This window comes from Lipotes vexillifer, unplaced genomic scaffold (genome assembly GCF_000442215.2).
Source record: "Lipotes vexillifer unplaced genomic scaffold, Lipotes_vexillifer_v1.1 scaffold951, whole genome shotgun sequence".
NCBI classification, from domain to species: Eukaryota; Metazoa; Chordata; class Mammalia; order Artiodactyla; family Lipotidae; genus Lipotes; species Lipotes vexillifer.
This window is the reverse complement of record NW_006793664.1, coordinates 241,389-260,890: the sequence shown is the minus strand read 5'-3', so window position 1 is coordinate 260,890 and position 19,502 is coordinate 241,389. Positions and strand designations below refer to the sequence as shown.

The window sequence follows — 19,502 nt, the reverse complement described above, 5'->3', positions numbered from 1 at the left end:
CAGGAATATACACAGGCAGTGGGAAGAAACGATGAGGTTGGTGAAGGGTAGGAAAGGGGGAGAGCAAATGGGGAGTAAAGTAAAACCACCACCACCAACAAAGCCCGAAGCCACACTGTGCTGTGCCCACTGGGAAACAAAGGACTCCGGGTGCACTTCGCAGGGCTTCTGCTGTCTTGCACAGGGAATGCTGGGCCGTCTTGCAGCCAAGGATAGCAGTGAGAAAACTGCAAGCTGCTCCAGCAAGAAAGTGTGAGTCCCTCAGCCTTACCCTGCTTTATCATGGGGTTCTGCTTTTGGCCGTGGACAGCAGAGAGGAAGCTGGTGTCCATTTTCTGTAATGCTAAATGACTTGAGCCTTCCAAATGACTCAGACAGCCAACATATGAAACATACACATTTCCCTTCCTGCTAAGATCTCAATTGTGGGACGTGGACCTATGCGCGGTCGTAAGTCAGAGGGCCATCCAAACCTGTGGATGGCCCCCATTACTCCCTGTGCGACTCAAACCCCACGGCTGGATCTCACTAGATAGAGAATTATTTTGTATAAATATTTTATAGCTCCTCTTCCGGATGAGATCAAGCCTACTGTTTCTGCTGGAATTTTGACAGGTATTATGTGTGTGCAAACAAAAGTATAAAAGCCAAAGTCTAGGCACTTAAGCTATATTTTTAACGTTACTTCATTAGTCATTTTTGAAGCTCCAGCCCTAATGAAAAAGACAAACAAGGGACTTCCCTGGCAGTCCGGTGGTTAGGACTCCGCACTCCCAGTGCAGGGGGCACGGGTTCGATCCCTGGTTGGGGAGCTAAGATCCCGCATGCCACATGGCCCGGCCAAAAAAAGAAAAAAAAGAAGAAAAAGACAAGACATCATGCCTGTAAAAGCTGATTCAAACAAAGAAACAAACGCCTGTTTTCTTCCTCTCCCAGAAAAAATTTAAAGTCCATTGGTAGGGCCCTTCCCGGATTCAGATACTGCAGAGTAGGACAGCTGAGATGTCAGATGTCCGTACGTTACACAGGTATAATTATATGACATTTATTAAGGGCGACATAACACAAAAGATCACTGGTGTTTTATCTACGAGCCACACAAAGCTAACCATTTCATCATATTTGCTGATGATTATCAAACTTTTATCCTCGGAATTTAAGAAACACAAACACAGGCACTCACATACAACATCAAGGTAATTCAGGAAAACAACTGAATTCTGCCTTCTCGCCCTTTCTTTTTGTTCCTTGTAGTCTTGGTCGGATGGCTCCCTACTTGGCCAGCCTTTCTGACACCTTCTAGGGATGTCAGAGCGGGACGGGAGGAGAAACAGGGGCAGGTGGGTGATGAGAATTATTTAAGATGGTGAAAGGGTGGCATCTGTAGGGGGCTCCCCCTTTGATGCTTTCGCACGCTCAATGAAGCCGTGATGCTGCAGCTATGCGTTATCTCCAGCAGCATTCTCACTCACACGGTTAAACAAGTGCTCACGCTAATGCCTCATCAGGAATGTCAGAGGTTCTTCCCTCCCCCCCGTCTCCTCCACCACCACACTTTTCAAATGTTTTGGTATTATGTTGACATACAACCTCAAACATTTATAGAGGACAAGGAATTAGAAGGCAAGAAGCCAAGAAGTTAAAAAAAAAAAAAGTGACTGGATTATGGGTGGGTATTTTAAACTTATTCCCAGGTCACTTGAAGTTACGCAAATGTGAATCTCTTTCCCTTCATTCTGCTCCTTACTTGTTGGCCTAAAAGATGGATGTGCGGTGGTTCTAAAGGGCCACATGGTCTATGGCTGAAACAGGTAAAGAGGTGTCTGACCATTAGTCAGCAAGGCCTGGACACAGGGCTGCTGTGCAGATGTCCTCACGGCAAACACACACAGGGGTTCCCTGCTTAAGAGTCCAGCTGACCTGCCTACAGAACTGGAGTTTTTAGATTAAGTGACCAGTTTACACCTTCCCACAGAAGGATGAGGAAATTGCTTAAAGCATTTTCCTTTATATTTTCTCCTGCTTCAGGGGAGGGTTTCAACTGACAAACGAAATCCAAGTGAACATTTTGTGACCTGTTGAGATATCAAAGGGAGCAAGTTGTCTTTTCGTTGTGAAATGAAAAGCAATAAACTTTTGCATTCTTGTGAGTAATAAACCCAGAATAGGAAGCTTCAGCCGCCCTAATAGTCCAGATAATCTCTCTTATCAGAGTGCAATAGTTTACAGCCACTGTTATCAGCCTCGGTCAGCGATGGACTGCATTCCTGGTTTTCTGTCAACATTCCTTAGTTATTCAACATCTGTCTCAGGCATTTTCACGTTCCCCAAAAGCGTAGAGGAACCACGGGGACTAAGCAGGGTGTGCTTTACTGCTCTACAGGAAGAAGTCCTCAGTCCACTAAGGGCTGAGGCCTCTGAGATTTCCGCAGGCCAGGGAGAACGGCCTGGAGGCCCAGCTGAGCCCCCCACGGGTTAGCCACCCGGGGCCTGGGGAGGGGAACGCACCTCTCGGCCAGAGCTCGGCTAGGCGCCCCCCGGACCGACAGCAGCTCCTTCTCCAGCCGCTGCCTCTCGGCGCCCAGGCTCTCTAGCTCGTCCGGGGTGCGCTTCTCTGGGGTGACGAACTGAAGCTCTTTCAGAAGTTCTTCTTTCTCGTTAATCAGCATCAGCTTCTCCTTCTCAATGTCCAGCGCCCCAGGCCAGGCCTCACTGTCCAGTTTCGACAGTTCGATTTTCAAGTTGGCCATACTAAAATAAAATAAGACAGAATGAAATAACAGCTGTGCACGTAGTCAGAAGTCCCAAAGAAGGGAAAACACGAGGCGGGCTACAGGTCGGTCGGGACTAACCCCCCAGGGACGGGCGTGATGGCTGGTGTGAGGCTCTGGTCTGGTCCCGTCCCGGGGCAGCGGTGGCGGATGCTACACTTACTTCTTATCTGCCTCATCCATCCTCCCCACCTTTAACATCTGAGTAAGCACACCTACCTACCGGAAAAAGGATGAAGGTCAAAGTACACAGAAGCTTAAAAAGCAGAGGGCTGTGGGTGGTCAGCCCTGACGTGTGCCTGCCTGTGTGAGGTGGCAGGAGGAACACCTGAGAGCTTCCTTTAAAGAATCTCTGGTAGGGCTTCCCTGGTGGCGCAGTGGTTGAGAGTCCGCCTGCTGATGCAGGGGACGCGGGTTCGTGCCCCGGTCCGGGAGGATCCCACATGCTGCGGAGCGGCTGGGCCAGTGAGCCATGGCCGCTGAGCCTGCGCGTCTGGAGCCTGTGCTCCGCAATGGGAGGGGCCACGACAGTGAGAAGCCCGTGAACCACAAAAAAAAAAAGAATCTCTGGTAAATGATGCCAGAAATGCATTATTCTAGATCTCGTTCCTCTGGGTAAAGATGCTGTCCCCAGGCTAGGCTGGCAGCAACTGGGGATCAGCCAATCAGGGAAGGAAGAGGGGAGAAAAGAGGGCAGGGGCTAGGCCACGCGGTACCACAGCCAAGTCCATCCCTCAAGGCTGCAGCATGGCCAAGGAAAAGGGGGCAGGGCTCGGCTTCCCCCACCCACATTCTTCAGCTGTGCACCGTGAACTCGCTTCCCGCTCAGGGCCTGCATGGAGTCTACAGCACACACGGGGCGCTCACTGGGCCGGCCCTGTACACACGGCATTGACCTGGCTCTCCTCTATCAGCAGCACCCAGGGCCCACTGGAGTGACAACAGGTGCTGAAACGACGGGGTCGGGAGGGGTGCGAGGAGGAAAACGCAGCAAAGGGAACCTTCACCGGTTTCATAATTTTGCTGACCCCAGATTCCACTGCTTCTAGAGCTTCGTACTCAATGGTCAAGTTACCTCCTGATTCAATAAGAATGACCACCCGAATCAAATAACTTGCTCTGTGGCGCTGTGAGGACGATCGGGATTGTTCACAAGGGAAATGGCACTTGGCTGTTTTGACCATAAGCACAAGATCAAGGTAAACTATGAACACAACTGATGTTGGCACGAAGAATCCATATTCCTATTAAGAAATGTTGGATGATTACTCTGGGTATTGTTACAGTGCACGCTAGAAAAAGGAAAAACAGATAGGAAAGGGGGGACTTTTTCCTCCCCTTTTTGATGGAAAAAAGCTGTAGAAGAGAAGAAAAAGGTGAACAAGAAACGTTGTCTGGGGACTTCCCTGGTGGCGCAGTGGTTAAGAATCCACCTGCCAATGCAGGGGACACGGGTTCGAGCCCTGGTCCAGGAAGATCCCACATGCCGCGGAGCAGCTAAGCCCGTGCGCCACAACTACTGAGCCTGCGCTCTAGAGCCCGCGCGCCACAACAACTGAGCCCACGTGCCACAACTACTGAGCCCACGTGCCACAACTACTGAAGCCCGCACGCCTAGAGGCCGTGCTCCGCAACAAGAGAAGCCACTGCAATGAGAAGCCCGCGCACCGCAACAAAGAGTAGCCCCCGCTCGCTGCAACTAGAGAAAGCCCACGCGCAGCAACGAAGACCCAACACAGCCAAAAATAAATAAATAAATAAATTTAAAAAACCAAAACGAAACAAAAAAATGTTGCCAGGACAAAGAGGGAAGCAGTTCCACATTCTTCTGCCTGAAGTTTCTTGTTTGAGTTAAGAATAAAATTGCCATCTTAAACTGTGCTGCATATATAATGTACTTCTGACTTTCACCCATCGTCTGTACTATAGATGTAACATCAGCTACTCGTTACATCGATAGATGTAACATCAGCTACTCGTCAGCTTTAACCACAAAACCATAAACAACTGTCTCAATGTACTGTAAAATTAAGCATGATATTATTAGCTTCACTAAGCACAAAAAACAAAGACTGGAGGAGAAAACAGGTTTCAGAAGAACACAACCCGCCCCTTATTCAGAATTGAGGAAGAAAAAGCATTTTCAACTTATGCATAAACCCTTGAGACTTACCTTCTCGTCAGAATTGCTAGTAACTTTAAAATAAAGCCCCAAATGGTAATAGAACAGCAATGCAACCAAATGGGAAAGAACTAATGTCTTAAGTTTTGATGTGACTGAATTAACCGATTGAACTGACAGCAACGATGTAGTGAAGGAAAGAACAGCATCTATTACTTGTGGGAATCAGGCATTAGGTAGGTCTTAAATTTTATTTGGAAATAGTTTTCTGGGCAAGAAAACACGAAGGTTTCCGGGGCCACCTAGGAAGAGAAGTGCTGTGTAAGCTCCACATGGAGCCAAAGTAAAGCAGAAGCTCAAGCTGGCCCAAGGAAGTCGCGTCAAACCCCAAGGACCCCGGGGCATGAGGCCTGGCTCCCCAAGATTAATTCTGAGTTATGGCCATTCTCCTTCAGAAAACCAGACACCAGAAAACCAGATCCTGGCTTTGTTTACGTCAGAACCTACGAGTTCTGGCAGCTCAGGAACTGGCGTGCTTATAGCCAGAGGGCCCCAAACAGGCTTCCACATCACTGGGCCACAAAAGCACAAAGCAATTCTCAGTCCTTACTGAGGGCAAAGCAACAGCCTGGCATGTGAGAAGCAGACAATACAGTAAACAAAATGTTTCCTACCCTCAAGCCATTTATAATCTACCTGGGAAATTTTATAGGCATTAAAATTAGCCGAGTGCAATGTTGCTCAGAGAGACTAAGTGACCTGCTCAAGCTCACGTGGTTAATGACTTATGGAACAAACCTTCGGGTTCTTTCAGTAAATCAAAGAACGAAGTAATATTAGTATTAGTAACAGAGGCTACCCAGAGGCAAATATTATATTTAGGCAGATCAAATAGCGACTCTGTTAAAGCCAGACAACCTCTAAGAACTTTGGCCAGTGACTTTTAAATTCTCATCATCACCAATAATAATGGATATATTCCAGTATCCATCTTACGGGCTTCCTTGTGGTGGGAAGCCACGATGCTCCAGTATGTTCTCAGCCGAACTGTTCATGTTCATGATAATGCAGGTTTGTCACCCAATGCCTTCCTAAATAATAAAACAGCAGCATTTTTACACTCTTAAAAGGAAAATAATGAAATGTATCAGTATGACCCTCTCTCTCAGAACAAGTTCAGTTCCTACATTATGAAAACCAGCTGAGTCTGTCACCGAGGCGAGGACAGAGGAGTCTCCCAGGCCTTCCCCAGCAGAGTCACGAGATAAGAAAAAGGTATCGAGGCAGGGCTGAAGAATTGAGAGGGTCAAGGAAGGAAACGCTCCCTGAAGTGAGTGACACAGCAGACACCTCAGCATCCCCCCGGACATCAGCAGGGGGTCTTCCCTTCAAGCCAAGGAAGGTGCTTGAAGCTATTTACCTTCAGACTCCGCAGCTGCTACCAAGCCCTGCACCTGAGCCATGGTATCACATTTCTATCTGAGAAGCCGACCTCCTCACTTTGAATTGTGAGTAAGAAAGTACCGTACAAGCTCAAGCTTCCTCCTTCCAGAAGGAAGGGGAAAGTTTCATTCCCGCCCTTCTCATTAATTCTCCTTGTTCTTCAGCTTTCGGGGGAGGGGACCCCGTAACCCTTATATTCTAAGATATGAAGGGTAACCTTGGTAAGAACGGTGGCGAGCGCCCAGCAGACGTCCCTACGTGAGTAAAGATGAATTCTGGAAAAGGAAACCCGGGTGAGCCAGCTGACTACCCACTGACCGCTACCCAGCTCCCCTGCTGTTTACCTTCTTTTGGCTTCTTCATACTGGAGGCTCAGCCTGACCTTTTCAGCCAAATTTGATCTACTTCTCACTCCAATCTAGTAAAAAACAAAAGGGAAAAAGTCAATTAACTCTGCTAATGAATGAAGTAAAACTGCTTTTGTTTCTAGGAAGTGCAAGTAATTGCAAAGCTACAGAAGATGGGAACACCAGTTTGCAAAGGCACTTACTTTATAGTCTCAGTAGGGACAAAACATTTCTTTTTAATTCAAGCTTGTCTGTTTTTCAAAGACTTTAACGTCCTTTTCTCCACACATTAAATTCAAGATAAAAAATATTAGGTAAATGTTTCTGGTAGCTAAGAGTTTATGAAGGGTGTACAGGTCAATAAAATTTATGAACTGGAACTAATTTCCTTGTCTCTATGAGCCAAAATTTCCATCATCTAACTTTCAAATGCATAAACATAAAATAAATTACTTCGAAAATTAATTTTTCAAACAGGTAAGCCCTACTGTTGATCTCTACCTGTTTTACTTTCATAGCACGGAATTCAAAGAAGCATAGAGAATACAAAAATAACTGGAACTTACTGAAAAGTAAATATCTACTAATGGTGTCCCCAAAGGTAGAATACAAACTGGTAATAATATTCAAGCCACAATAAATATTTTCAAATGCCAGGTATAAACCACCAATCAAATGTTTTAATATAATCAAGTTCAGATTTATAAAAACAAATTTTTTGGTTAGTTTTTAAAGGCATATATTTGTTTCTCATTAGCCTTCATGTTTATTTGGAAGGACCTTAATGTCTAAGACTCTAAACTTAATAGGAAAAACTCAAATTTTCATTTGTCTCTCACCTTTCAATAGAGTCTCTGAATAAATACAGTATGAGAAAGTTTGAACAAAGCTATTCATATGGACAAATTCTGATATACTTTGGCACCTAGGCAGAAAAGATAAGGCTAAGATTTTTAAATCCAATCTTATGAGTATGAAATGCTGAATGCACACAGCTGGAATTCGCACCACCTTCCTGGCCCCTGTTCCATTTGCCATCGGTATTGTAATCAGGGCCCGTCAGGACAGTGCCGGGGCCAACCCTTCCACGTGGATAACTTACATCCCCGGAAATGCTTGTTTGTGACCCGGCATCCAGGGTCTGTCTGGAGAGAGATAAGTGAGAGTTCACAGGACTGGATCTCAAGTCTGGCTCAGATCTGCCAATGCTCTGGTCCAAGTGAAACCGCTCCTGCAGCTTAGCAAGACTCTGTTCAGGAAATACAAAGTACTCCATAAAGCCGAACATTTAAGAGCACGAAACTTCCCCACCAGGTAAAATTAAGTCAAAAGAGCTAATCTCAATGGAAAAAACAACTACTTTATCTTAGTAGGTACTTATCACTTTAAATTCTTGAAAAAAATAAGAGTAGAATATAATTTTTGCACATACACACAGGACTTTGAAAATATGTAAGATCATATTAAACAGGTTATCTTATCTTTCCCAAGACAGCCTGGGAATTATTCACCCTGTGACTAATGGTATCTTTATATTTAATACATGCATTTCTTATTTTTAAAATTCTGTTAAAAAGAAGTCTATTTTAATAAGAACTACCCACTTTATGCAGTAGGAATTATGGAAGCATAGGATACCTATAATGCAATCTCATTTAGATAAAGCAGGCAAACTTCCTACTTAGAAGACTTCTACAGTTATGCCATTTGATATCTGGACAGGATCTAAGAGATTATTTAGCTCACATAGATGTGAGAGATTAGGAAATGGAGGCCCAGAAGCCACAGTCAATCAGTACCTGCGGTGATGTTTGGTTTGGGAAAGTGCCTAATTACAAGTGAACGTGACTGGTGTCGGCACCCGGGTTTTAATAGAATGAGTTTACTTTAGAGGGAGGATGTGAGTCAGTGAGAGTATTAAAAAGGAAAAAATTTAAATCGCTACCAAAGAACCCCCGTACAAAACACTAATAAAAATGTAAGAAGCTCATTATTATCAACTTTAAGAAGAGCCAGGATTTAATCCTGATATTCAAAATTCTCATGATAAGAAATTAGAAATACCAGAGATCTGATATTTGTTTTTTACCTAACTTTCTCTATTTTCTATCAAAGGCATATTTATACAAAATGTATATGCATGAGGGATAAAACTTAAATGGTCACATCAAATAAATACATTACAGAAAAGAACGAAGAAACCTCTTAGGGACTTTGGACAAGTCTTTTCTATTTTTTTCATGCGAACGGTGAAAAGACGTATATTTTTCAAACCTATGACCATGCACTCAATCAATTTAGTAGGTCATGACTAGTATGTTTTTAAATGAAATAGAAGAGACTAGAGAGTAAAATCAAAGTATATTACTAGTATTAAAAGCAGGCATATTTCTGTGAAATTTGGTGTGTGTATCTATCGTTAAAGACATTTGTATTACTGGGTTTTGATGTAAAATATACGTATTTCTTACTCCGGGTCACAGCCAAAGAGGTTTAAAAGTCATAGAAGATAACTAATGTCCCTTTCTGCTCTACTGTTGATTCCTGTATTTATTAATTATTTTTTATATTTTAGCAATTAAAAAGGAATCTAGTTTTTAAATTTAATCTGGCCTATGTATAAATCCAAAGTTTACAGAAAGAATCAAAGAGGACCTGAAATTGCTAAATTATGAGGTTCCAATTTAACTCTGTTCAATTTAACTCTGTTAACTTTTTTCAAAGGACTTATTTTGTGCTTTTCAGGAATGACTGATTTAATTGGCAGGATCATTGCAGAACAACAACAAAAAGTACATCCAAGGAAGTTCTGTATGTGTTACACATACGTTAGAACCACATATTCTAGAGCAAGACTGCCTGGGTTTGAACCTCAGTCCTGCCACTTACCTGCTGTGTGACTTTAACCAAGTAACAACTTCTCTGCACTGCCGTTTTCTTGTCTACAGGTTGAGGATAATAACAGAACCTATCTTTAGGCTGTTGTGAGAATTAAATGAAGTATTTCTATGCAAGGCAGGCAGAAGACTGCCGGGCACAAAGTCAGTATTTTAAGTCAGTCTTTTCTATTTGATCGCTTCTTGCAAGTTATTTCAGAATTCCCCAAATGCAAAATTATATGGGTTCAAGAATATTCACCCACATTCAACCAGCATTTTGGAAACTGACATGACGTAGCTGAATTTGGTACTTAAATGCAGAGGTTCTGTTTACCACGGGCTCTAACAGTTTTTGAAAGACACAGACTAAATCCTCACCCAGCTAGGTAAAGAACTCCAAATATCTGAAATATTACAAAGACTTCTCAGTGCTTGTGATAATTATGAGATGGAAGGGAGGGAAGAGGAGGAAGAGATATCTCTTCAAAAAACTTGGCTGTATCTGCTAAATATAGATACTCAACATGCAGAATATTGATCGCTGAATGGTTGTTTTCTCTACACATAAGGCTGGGTCACTGGAGCTCAGACCCATAAGGTGAGAAGTGTACAGGTGTAACGAAGGGGTCTACTGCCATTAGCATCTCTCCCAGGGTGACTATACAGATGTCCCCCAGCTGGGTCCGCGTTCTCCCTGCCACCCCCAGCTAGCACCTTGGAATCTCCTGGGGTGGGGAATGGCTTTTCTAAGTTCCTCACACCCCTTCCCCCTCTCCTCAAGGCATCTCATCTACTTACTGACAGCAGGTGTCATACCCTTTCTGTATCCTGGGCTGAGGATCACTGAGTTAGATAACCCTGCTTATCAGGGCGCCACATGAAGTTTGCAGTGAGTTGCAGGGTGCACCAAGATGCTAATCTCCTTAGATGGGCTCCAGGATCCAGCAGCCCCTGTCTCAAAGGTCATCCAAAGTCTGCCTTCAAACAAGCATATCAGAACCTTGGAACCAATCTGTTTTCTTCCAAGGCAGGCGGCTGGCTCAGTGCCTATAACAATCTCCTACGGGACCAAATTCCATATGGATGGGGCAGAAGTGGGGTTTGTGTGGTGGTAAAGGGCCTTCCAGACTCCGATGGAGAACTTCTGCCTCAAGGAAAGCTTCTGAGGCCCAAGAAGGTAGCAGTGTGACTTGAAAAAATGTTCCATCACATACCTGCATCAGATCTTGTTTTTCTTTTTCTCCTGAGCTAATAGCCTTTCTGATAGACTTCAGTTCAGTTAGGATGGCTTTGGCTTCACTAAGTTCATAGCCACTCTGGCCTCCAGACATTTTTTTATCAATTCTGTTAAAAGAGGAAAGGAAAAAAGAAAAATCAAAGAATGACCGAATGTACAAGTTAAAGAGATAGGAATTGGGTTTGGGGTTGTCTTAGTTGGCTGATTTTTACTACTTGACTCACACACACCAGTTTCAAGCTGATGAAGGTCTCTCCTTTCTCTTCTGATCACTTGGAGCTGAGAGCCCTTCCATCCCCCACTTCATCCCCCAGTCCACTGTAATCACCTTCAGGCTCAGGCTTTTTGCTTTCAGTCTGTTTGGGTGATCCCACTGCTGGCTGAACTCAAACCTCATCTCATGCTGATCCTGACAAAGGTTCAGGGCACAGGGAAGCAGGACAGAAATGCCAATAAACTGGGTGAGCACAGGAACCTCAGGATTCATCACTGCCACCTAATTTTACATGCTGCGATGCCTGTGCAAAACCTAGCACAGTGCCTACAGCTTGGTGACCTTTAATAAATAAAGGGTAGTGATTTTTATTTATACTAGTGAGTATCCTGTAATATTTGGATTGCTTGGTTAGTTTCTTATTTCTTTTTAGATATATGAAATGTATTCTTTTTTTTTTTTTTTTTTTAAAAGACTCCCAACCAAACATTGTTCTGATGTGTGGTCTGACTTGAAACCACATCCTTTCTTAAGAGTAGTTTTTATTTTATTCAAATTATTCTCTATTTCTTTCACTGTATTCTTCATATGATAGAAGTTTTTACTTTTTTTCCAGAGTAAAGCGGGGCACGAACCCGCGTCTCCTGCATCGGCAGGCGGACTCTCAAGCACTGCGCCACCAGGGAAGCCCCGAAATGTATTCTTTTTTTACGACAGTTATGAGTCAAGATAAATTGCTCGCCTTGCTGAGTGAGTTCAAATCTAGGAACAAGGGGGCAGCAGATGTGTTCATTTGTCCACCAACGTTGAATAAAGAGCTCCCCGATGAGCTTATTTACTGCCCCTGCAGATCTGCTCACCAAATGTCCTTACAGTTCAGAGGGTCACCCTGTGTCAGAGGATTTCATGTAACCTAATCTTTGTGGTCCAAGGGCCCAACCAAATTACCTAATTAAAAAACAAAAAACGGTTCAACATTTTCTTCACCATCACTCTCCTGGTTCTCCCCACCACCTATGCTGCCCGGGACTCATTAGGAGAGAGCCTGGGCTTCCCTTCAGGGACACATGCCACATCTCTGCCCATCAGCCAACAACGCTATTACACGCGTTCTCAGACATATCCTTGTCTTATTCACAGACTCTCCAGAGTTATGGCACCTATTAAATCACAGAAAACTGGCTCTGACCTAATTTGGTTTAAAACACTTAATAATCTGTATTTATTTCAACGTGAAGGGCATGGTCTGAAAAGTAAAAAAAAAACTAACACAATTATTATCTTATTCACTCTTCCAAAGTTTACCCAAACAAGTGCAGTTTGTAGATAACTTGATGACTAAAATGGTACTTGTAGATGACAAGTACCATTTTAGAAAATATTTTATGATGCTGAACAAATAATTAAAGTCTTAAAGAACCTAAGAGAATAAAATTAATTTTATCATAAGGTCATTCTATAAAAACGTATAACCAATGAAGTCACTGAATTAAACATATATGCGTGCGCGTGCACACACATACACAGAGTATTTGTGATGGGAAGGGACCCTAGAGATTACCTAGCCATGTTTCTTCCAAAAGAAGAAACTGAGACCAGAAAGTCTACGCAAATTTAGCTTCTAAATTGCATAAACACTTAGCTAAGTGGCACAACTGTCCTCAACATGAAAGACGTAGGCTTGGGCCTCTTATGACTATTACATTTAGAATATTGGATAAGAACCCCAAAAGTAGTTTGAATATTGGTGGATTATATTTATTTCAGGAGGGCTTTATCATTGAAACTGTTGACACCCTTAAGTGTGTATCTACTCACTTAGTTGAGGCAAAAAGCTTACTTTAATAAGAAAAAGAATCTGTGAGATTTCATGAAACAGCTAGTAATGTAGGTATCTCAAACTGTCAAAGGCAGTTTCTAAAGCCCAAGTAATTTCTTCCGATTTGTATAAAACCTTCAGAATTTAATAGTAAAACACATCTTTAATTCAGAAATCAACTTTGACATTTGAAAATAAAAGCCAGTGAGGAGTTTTCAGAAATGAACTTTAATATTGAAAAATAAAAGCAGGGCTACTTCAAGACTGCTAATTTAAATGGCAGAGAGCTTTAAAAATGGATGAGAATTTCTCGGACAGCCACTGCTCAATCAAATGTTAAATACGACAAGGACCAGCTCCGTGCAGCATTCGCCACGGAACCCCTTTTGGTCTTTCTTTCCCCTTTTCCGAACCTTTCTACTTTACTTTAACTATTGCTTTTGCCCTCTACCTCCACGTTTTTCCTCTGTCTCCTCCACTTTTCATCTCCCCCTTTTTCTCTCTTTTGACCCTAACTGACCATAAAATAAAATATCAGCATAAGTTGCTGACTTTTTTTTTTTAAAAACAAAGTACGTACTGTGCTTTTTGTTCTTGAGAAATACAATTTTACTTTCATCCCTGAAAAATTAAAGAAAATTTTTTTTGGTTTCTGGGTACCCTATAGTTAGTTAACTTTTCCCCTATATCTTACCATTTGCATGCCTTCCCTGGAAAATGTGTACCCCCTGAGCCAAACTTTCACAGATTCTGTATATACTCTTGGCTTGCTGGGTGTTTCAGCACTTTCCATTTTCCAATTTTGAGTGAACACTGAAGGTGGCAAAGCGGAAATATGCTTCTCTTCCTGGCATCCACCTACACATAAGCTACACTATCACTTAGGCCAAAGTCAACTTTGGGACCACAGTCTGAAATGAATAACGTAAAGAATAAAACTACATTCATTCATCCAGCATAAACTATTGCATCAAGTAAAATAAAACCGGGGTTTAAATTACATCATAATCCCAGATTCCACAAAATGTTTCCATTTTATTGTGAATAAGTGAAAAGTTACAGAATCCTGCAGTGGGATTCTGTATAAATCTTTTCCTGAAATATATTTTGCCATAACCCAAGTAAAAAGTCCCCTTATAGTACCAGGAATGCGGTTTCTGGAAAAGTATGGTCTCTGGGTTCAATCAATTATTATTCAATCTTCTAGTAGTACGGTGTTGAACATCTGGATGAAAACAGCTTTATTTTGTCTATAGCTTTATTTTGATCTACGAGAGGAATCTGATGTTAGATATCCTATCTTTCTGCTCTTGGTTCAGCGGATTAGAATCACTGCAAGAGAAAGCCTGAATTTCTACAACAAATGTCTATTGTTTTCTTGTGGAATGTTATTGACAGATTCTTAAACATGCCTTGGATTCCTATAAAAATTGCTTGCAAGCAAACTGCTTTGAAACAATACAGCATTGTTACATCAATATAACAAAAACAGCAAGTTTGGCTAACCTTTAATCCCCGTGGTGAATGAGTTATAATTTCATGTGCCTTAAAAGTATGCAACGTGTGGCTAAACGCTTTGTGGTTCTCCCACCACAAAGCCCTCCGTTATGCTGATGTACAACTGACTAAATAATACATTTAGGTGATTCCAGGTCTGCTGAGTTTTTCGGGGCGCTCTGCAACCAGCTGAGGTTCTCTCAACAGGGCTGGACCTGAGAACCACATGGGGGTCTCACAGAACATGACTTGGGGTGGAGACAAGACACAGGGATTTTTAAGAGCTCCTCAGATTATTCCAATATGCAGTCAGGTTAGAGAACCACCAGGATGGGAGCATCTGAAAGAATATCATGGTCATGATCACGTGAGGTGAGTGTCAAAAACAAAACTGATCCAGTAAACCAAATGTCTGAGATGAAAGTCATGTGGCTGGTGGTCAAGAAGAGTGACTGGGGTCCCGAAATATAACTCGTCAACCAAACATACAGAACAATCAGCTTATGCGGCCTGGCCAGCGAACACGTGGGATCTTTAACGGGGTAATGCCTTGCTGCCTTGGATACTGCTAAGGGAGACAAGGAAGAACGTGAGGCCTGCCGATCAGGGAAGCCCCTACGAATCCTGCATTGCTACGGGGGGCACTGAACCGGGCAGCAAGGAGGAGGGAAGGGAAAAGCAGCTGGATGCCTTTTAAGGGATGACGTCTTCAACCCTCCCTGTGGTTGTGTGCTGGATGAACCATCGCTGCTTCCCTGCATCGGAGACCGTGGGGTGGGCACTGCGGGAGCTGGAAGGTCTCGGTGTGCCTGCTGGCGTTCGGTTAGTCTGGGCCTCATCAGCAGAAGAGCAGTGGCTTCCAGGGGCTGGGAATGGGGCAGGGATTTCCAGATCGTCATCTCCATTCTTATTTGACCCAGCTCAAGCTGGAGCCAGGGTCCAGCAGACTTCAGCACGGAGCAGGAAAGGGCAGAGGGAACACGGGAGCTGAGGCACTCACTCAGCTCCTCTGTAGACACCCCTGACTTGCTCCCTGAGATCAGACAGCATTAGGTCCCCCTGGGGCTGCCAGAGGTGGACAGGACCCGAGCCCGGGGCTCGGCGGGCGCAGGCTCACAGAGCCCAGCCTCCAGAGAGAAGGGGGAGGCCCTTCCTGGGCTCGATCTCCTGGCTCTGCCTCAAACTGAGAGCAGCCTGGCGGGCCCAGAGACGAAGCTAAGTTTCTCACTTTGGTTTCCTTGGATCGCCAAAGATTAGTGAACATTTCACACCTATTCAAAGTGTATAGATTTTCCCAAGTTTTTTTGCTTTTTTGTTTTTGGTGCAGAGCTTTGCACTTTGTATTTTACTTCTCTTTGAGAAAACTCTTATGTAATCTATACTTCTATTTTCTTTGTATCGGTTCAGTGGCTTTGGATTATTCGAGAGTCAGTTTCAGTACTTCATACTCACTGTTTCAAGGTTGCAAAGCCTTGTTCTTTATAGAGCAATTCTTGCTTCATCTGTGACAGTTCTCGCTTCAGCTTTTTAACCTTTTGTGAGAAATCAATGTAAATATGAATGTTTGTAAATAATCAGCAACATAGTTTAAAAAGGTAATCTATTAGTAAACCATTAAACACATAAACACAGCCACTAGTTTGATATTTACTCGACTAGTTTCTCCTGGACATAAGTTCTATGGAAGGCAGATTATCAGCGATGTGCATTACTACTCAAGTTTCCTCTCATCATCGGATGTAGCAACATTGCTATGAGCCGGACATCGCGATCGTCCGCACTCTGTGATAAACAGCCACTACGGGGAGAGGCAGGATGGTCAGCCAGGGTCTCTCGGACTCTGCGCTTGCCTTTCCTTCCTGACTCTCCAGGACCCCTGGCCACCACTCTGTTCCCCAAACAGGCCAGGCTGTTCCAGCCTCAGAGCTTCGGCATGTGCTGTTCCCCCGGCTAAAAGGCCCTTCCCTCAGCTCTTCACTAGCCGACTCCCTGTCAGCTCCATGTTACCTTTGCAAACAGCACTTCTCTGGCCACTGCACCCAGGCCATTGGTCTGTTTTGTTTAGTTCGCAGCATTTTCCAAGAGCTGAAATTGCCTTTGTACTTGTTTCTTGTCTGTCCCCCATGGGAAAGTAAGCAGCATCACCCAGCTGTATCCCAAGCTTGTAAAATAAAACCAGGTGAACAGCAGGGGATCAATAAATATTTGTTGTCAAACTGATAAAGATTGTTCTTTTCCTGTTATCTTTGGTAATAAGAATACTAAGATTTGGCAGGTCAGGAAAATGGCACAAGCCTGGTTCAGTCACAAACTGAAGGTATCCTCACGGGTGTCAGAAACTTATTTCCATATAGTGAGTTACAGCCTTAAGTTTTAAGCACATCCTGTTGCATAGTATTTCCATGTGTTTTGCACTTTTACTTCCTATTTATTCTACCCATTCCACAAACATCTATTGATTCTGTGCAATGTGTCAAGTCCTGGGTCTGAAAGTGTGAATGAAACAGACCTAATGCCCTTATGCGTCTTACAGGACAACGAGGCGGCCTGATATGGAGCAAATAATTGTCCAACGAAATAAATCTTTCCAACTGCCATAGGTGATATAAAAGAAAAGCACAGGATACTTCACGATTTAAAAGGGGGACGGGACCTAATTTAGTCTGAGGGGTTGAGGAGATGAGAGGGTTCGTGGGGTCCCCACAGGGTAGAGAGCCTGTGGACAAACCCTAAACTGTGGGAGGGGAAAGTCGCAAGTCTCTGGGATTTAAAGAATGCTGTCACTGCTGGATTACAGAGGTGGCATGTGGAATGAGGTGAGAATGGAAAAGGAGGCCTGATTACATAGAACCTGAAGCCATGCTGAGGATTTCTAAGTTTCCTCCTAAGAACAATGAGAATCAAGGAGGGATTGTAAAGCATGAGCTGCTTTATGCTTCTGAGAGATCACTGCGGAGACTCTATGGTGCTTGGACCAGAGGGGCCCAAAGGGGCCATCCTGCCTGGCATGCGGGCCGTGCTATAGGAAAAATCTATTTTAGAGGTAGAATCAACAGGACTTGGTGATGGACTCAATGTGGAGGGTGAGGGAGAAGATGTGTCAAAGATCACTTCCAAAATCCTGGGTATGTGAAGGTGATTTCCTGGGGAGGGGGAAAGACTAAGGGTTTTCTGTAAGACATTTATTTTTCTGACACCCATGGCACTTCAAGGCAAGTGGAATACGTGGACTTGAAGTGTCTAGACTAGAGATAAAGAGTCACTGACATAAGGATGCTATTTTAAATGCACCAGAATAAATGAGATCAACTAGAGAGTGCGTACAGAGAAGGGAAGGCAGCTCAGGAACACCTTGGGCATCTGCATCGCTCACAGGTCAACGAGAGAAAGAGACAAAGTGCATTGCGAAACAGAGGCCAGAGAAGTCAGAGGAAAACAGAGAGCATCGTGGAACAGATGGGAAAAAAGTAAACGGCGGGGGGCAAGGCCCTATGAGGAACCAAACGACAAAGACAAGGGCTGTTGTGACACATTTGTAGACCATGAGGCACAATATTTTGGGTACAGTAATGTTCAGTAAATTATCTGTTAAATTAATCTGAAGGCTTAACAGCTTGTGCCCTAAGGCGCTTACATTTTATTAGGGAGAAGGAAATAGAAAGAATCGTGTTGCAAGGCCCAATTCATAACTAAAAGAGAGGTACAAACAATGTTACTGGAACCCCAAGGAGGAGAGGGCTACTTAGACCAGGGGAGGGGGGCTGCCCTCAGAGAGAAGGATCTTGAAGGTGCTTTAATATTCATGCATAGCAACAAGCTCATTCACAGTGTCCAGTAAAGACATTTCAGTTTTAGCATCAGACTATCATCATGTCAGGAGCCGTCAGTAACTGAAAGCTCATTCCACATGTAATTCTACTTCTGGCAGCACTCTCAAAAGCTTTTTACCAAAAAGACTAACATTTTAATTTAAAAATAACAACAGAAATCCAAAAAACAATAGTAACTGGGCTGAAACCTGTCTCTACGTTTGAAAACACAGTTGACAAAAAAAACCCCAATGGTACTATCAAGCCCTCTTGGAACAACTGAATTAAAACAATTAGTGTATCTCATGGTCATAAAACAGCAATCCATTTAAAATCATTTGGGCTGCGATGACATACCCATTTACTTTCTTTCAAAAATGATCATTGTAAATTTAACTTTTGACAATTCAGACTCTTCTCTGCTTAAGTGATGTGAGATTTAATTGTATGTTGGGTGACAATGATAAAGGAGGCTAACACCTGTGTTTTCTTCCACATAATTTACTTTACCTACAGTTGGCTGAAAGCCACTACTTTTATTTTGGGGAGTCTTCTGAGCGGATTACCTGAATGATTTTCAGCTGCCAAATATCAATGTGCATTTTATTTTGTTAAAGATGAAAAAGTTTGATTCTATTATAATGCTAAGTGAAAACAGATACTACTATTTCCAACCCAACATTATTTCTGATTGTTTCTGGTTTTAAGAGTTTGGTCTTAACTGTTCAACACCCTTTCTTCTCAGAGAACCATTTGGCATCGTTAGCTACTGGAGGATCACTGTTTCTACTCTCATTCTCCAACCCACTTTCAAATGTAGGACACAGAACATGAAGACAAATGTCCTTAGATCCCAGCTAAGGGTTACGCTAATGCTGATTTGCACGTTTAGCACAATGTGGACTCTACTTGGAGGCAACAGTGAGAGCTAAAATGCCAAGCACTTCAGGTATTCCAGGCACTGTGCTTTCAACCCTCACAACTACTCTAGTAGATGGATACAGTTTTAATTCTTATTTTACAGGTGAGGAATCTCAGACCTAAAGAGAATAAGTAAGTAAGTCTGCTGAAGGTTACCCTGCTACTAAGCAGCAGAGAGCGGTCTAGAACCCAGGAGAATGTTGTAAAACTACAGTTATAAAAGTTTTAGTTATTAATGGCATGATAATATACATAAGATCAAAGACAAACTAGAACTGTAGCAAAATGACCTCAATAAAACCTATGGCCCTTATTCTACCTTAGAAACGTCAGTATTCTTTTATTTATTTATTTTTTTGCGGTACGTGGGCCTCTCACTGTTGTGGCCTCTCCCGTTGTGGAGCACAGGCTCCGGAGGCACAGGCTCAGCGGCCATGGCTCAC

The 19,502-nt window shown here is 43.3% G+C and overlaps 1 protein-coding gene across 1 annotated transcript in view; it reads right to left on the bottom strand.

Annotated features, from left to right (window-relative positions):
• Positions 1 to 19,502, bottom strand: part of WWC2 (WW and C2 domain containing 2) — a 164,277-nt gene that overhangs the window by 32,285 nt on the left and 112,490 nt on the right. Inside the window, exons 5-9 of the mRNA XM_007466510.1 lie at positions 15,782 to 15,861; positions 10,777 to 10,906; positions 7,786 to 7,932; positions 6,681 to 6,754; positions 2,509 to 2,751 (exon numbers count right to left, since the gene is read on the bottom strand). Coding sequence (XP_007466572.1) covers positions 2,509 to 2,751; positions 6,681 to 6,754; positions 7,786 to 7,932; positions 10,777 to 10,906; positions 15,782 to 15,861 — 674 coding nt within the window. The remainder of the gene's footprint in view (positions 1 to 2,508; positions 2,752 to 6,680; positions 6,755 to 7,785; positions 7,933 to 10,776; positions 10,907 to 15,781; positions 15,862 to 19,502) is intronic.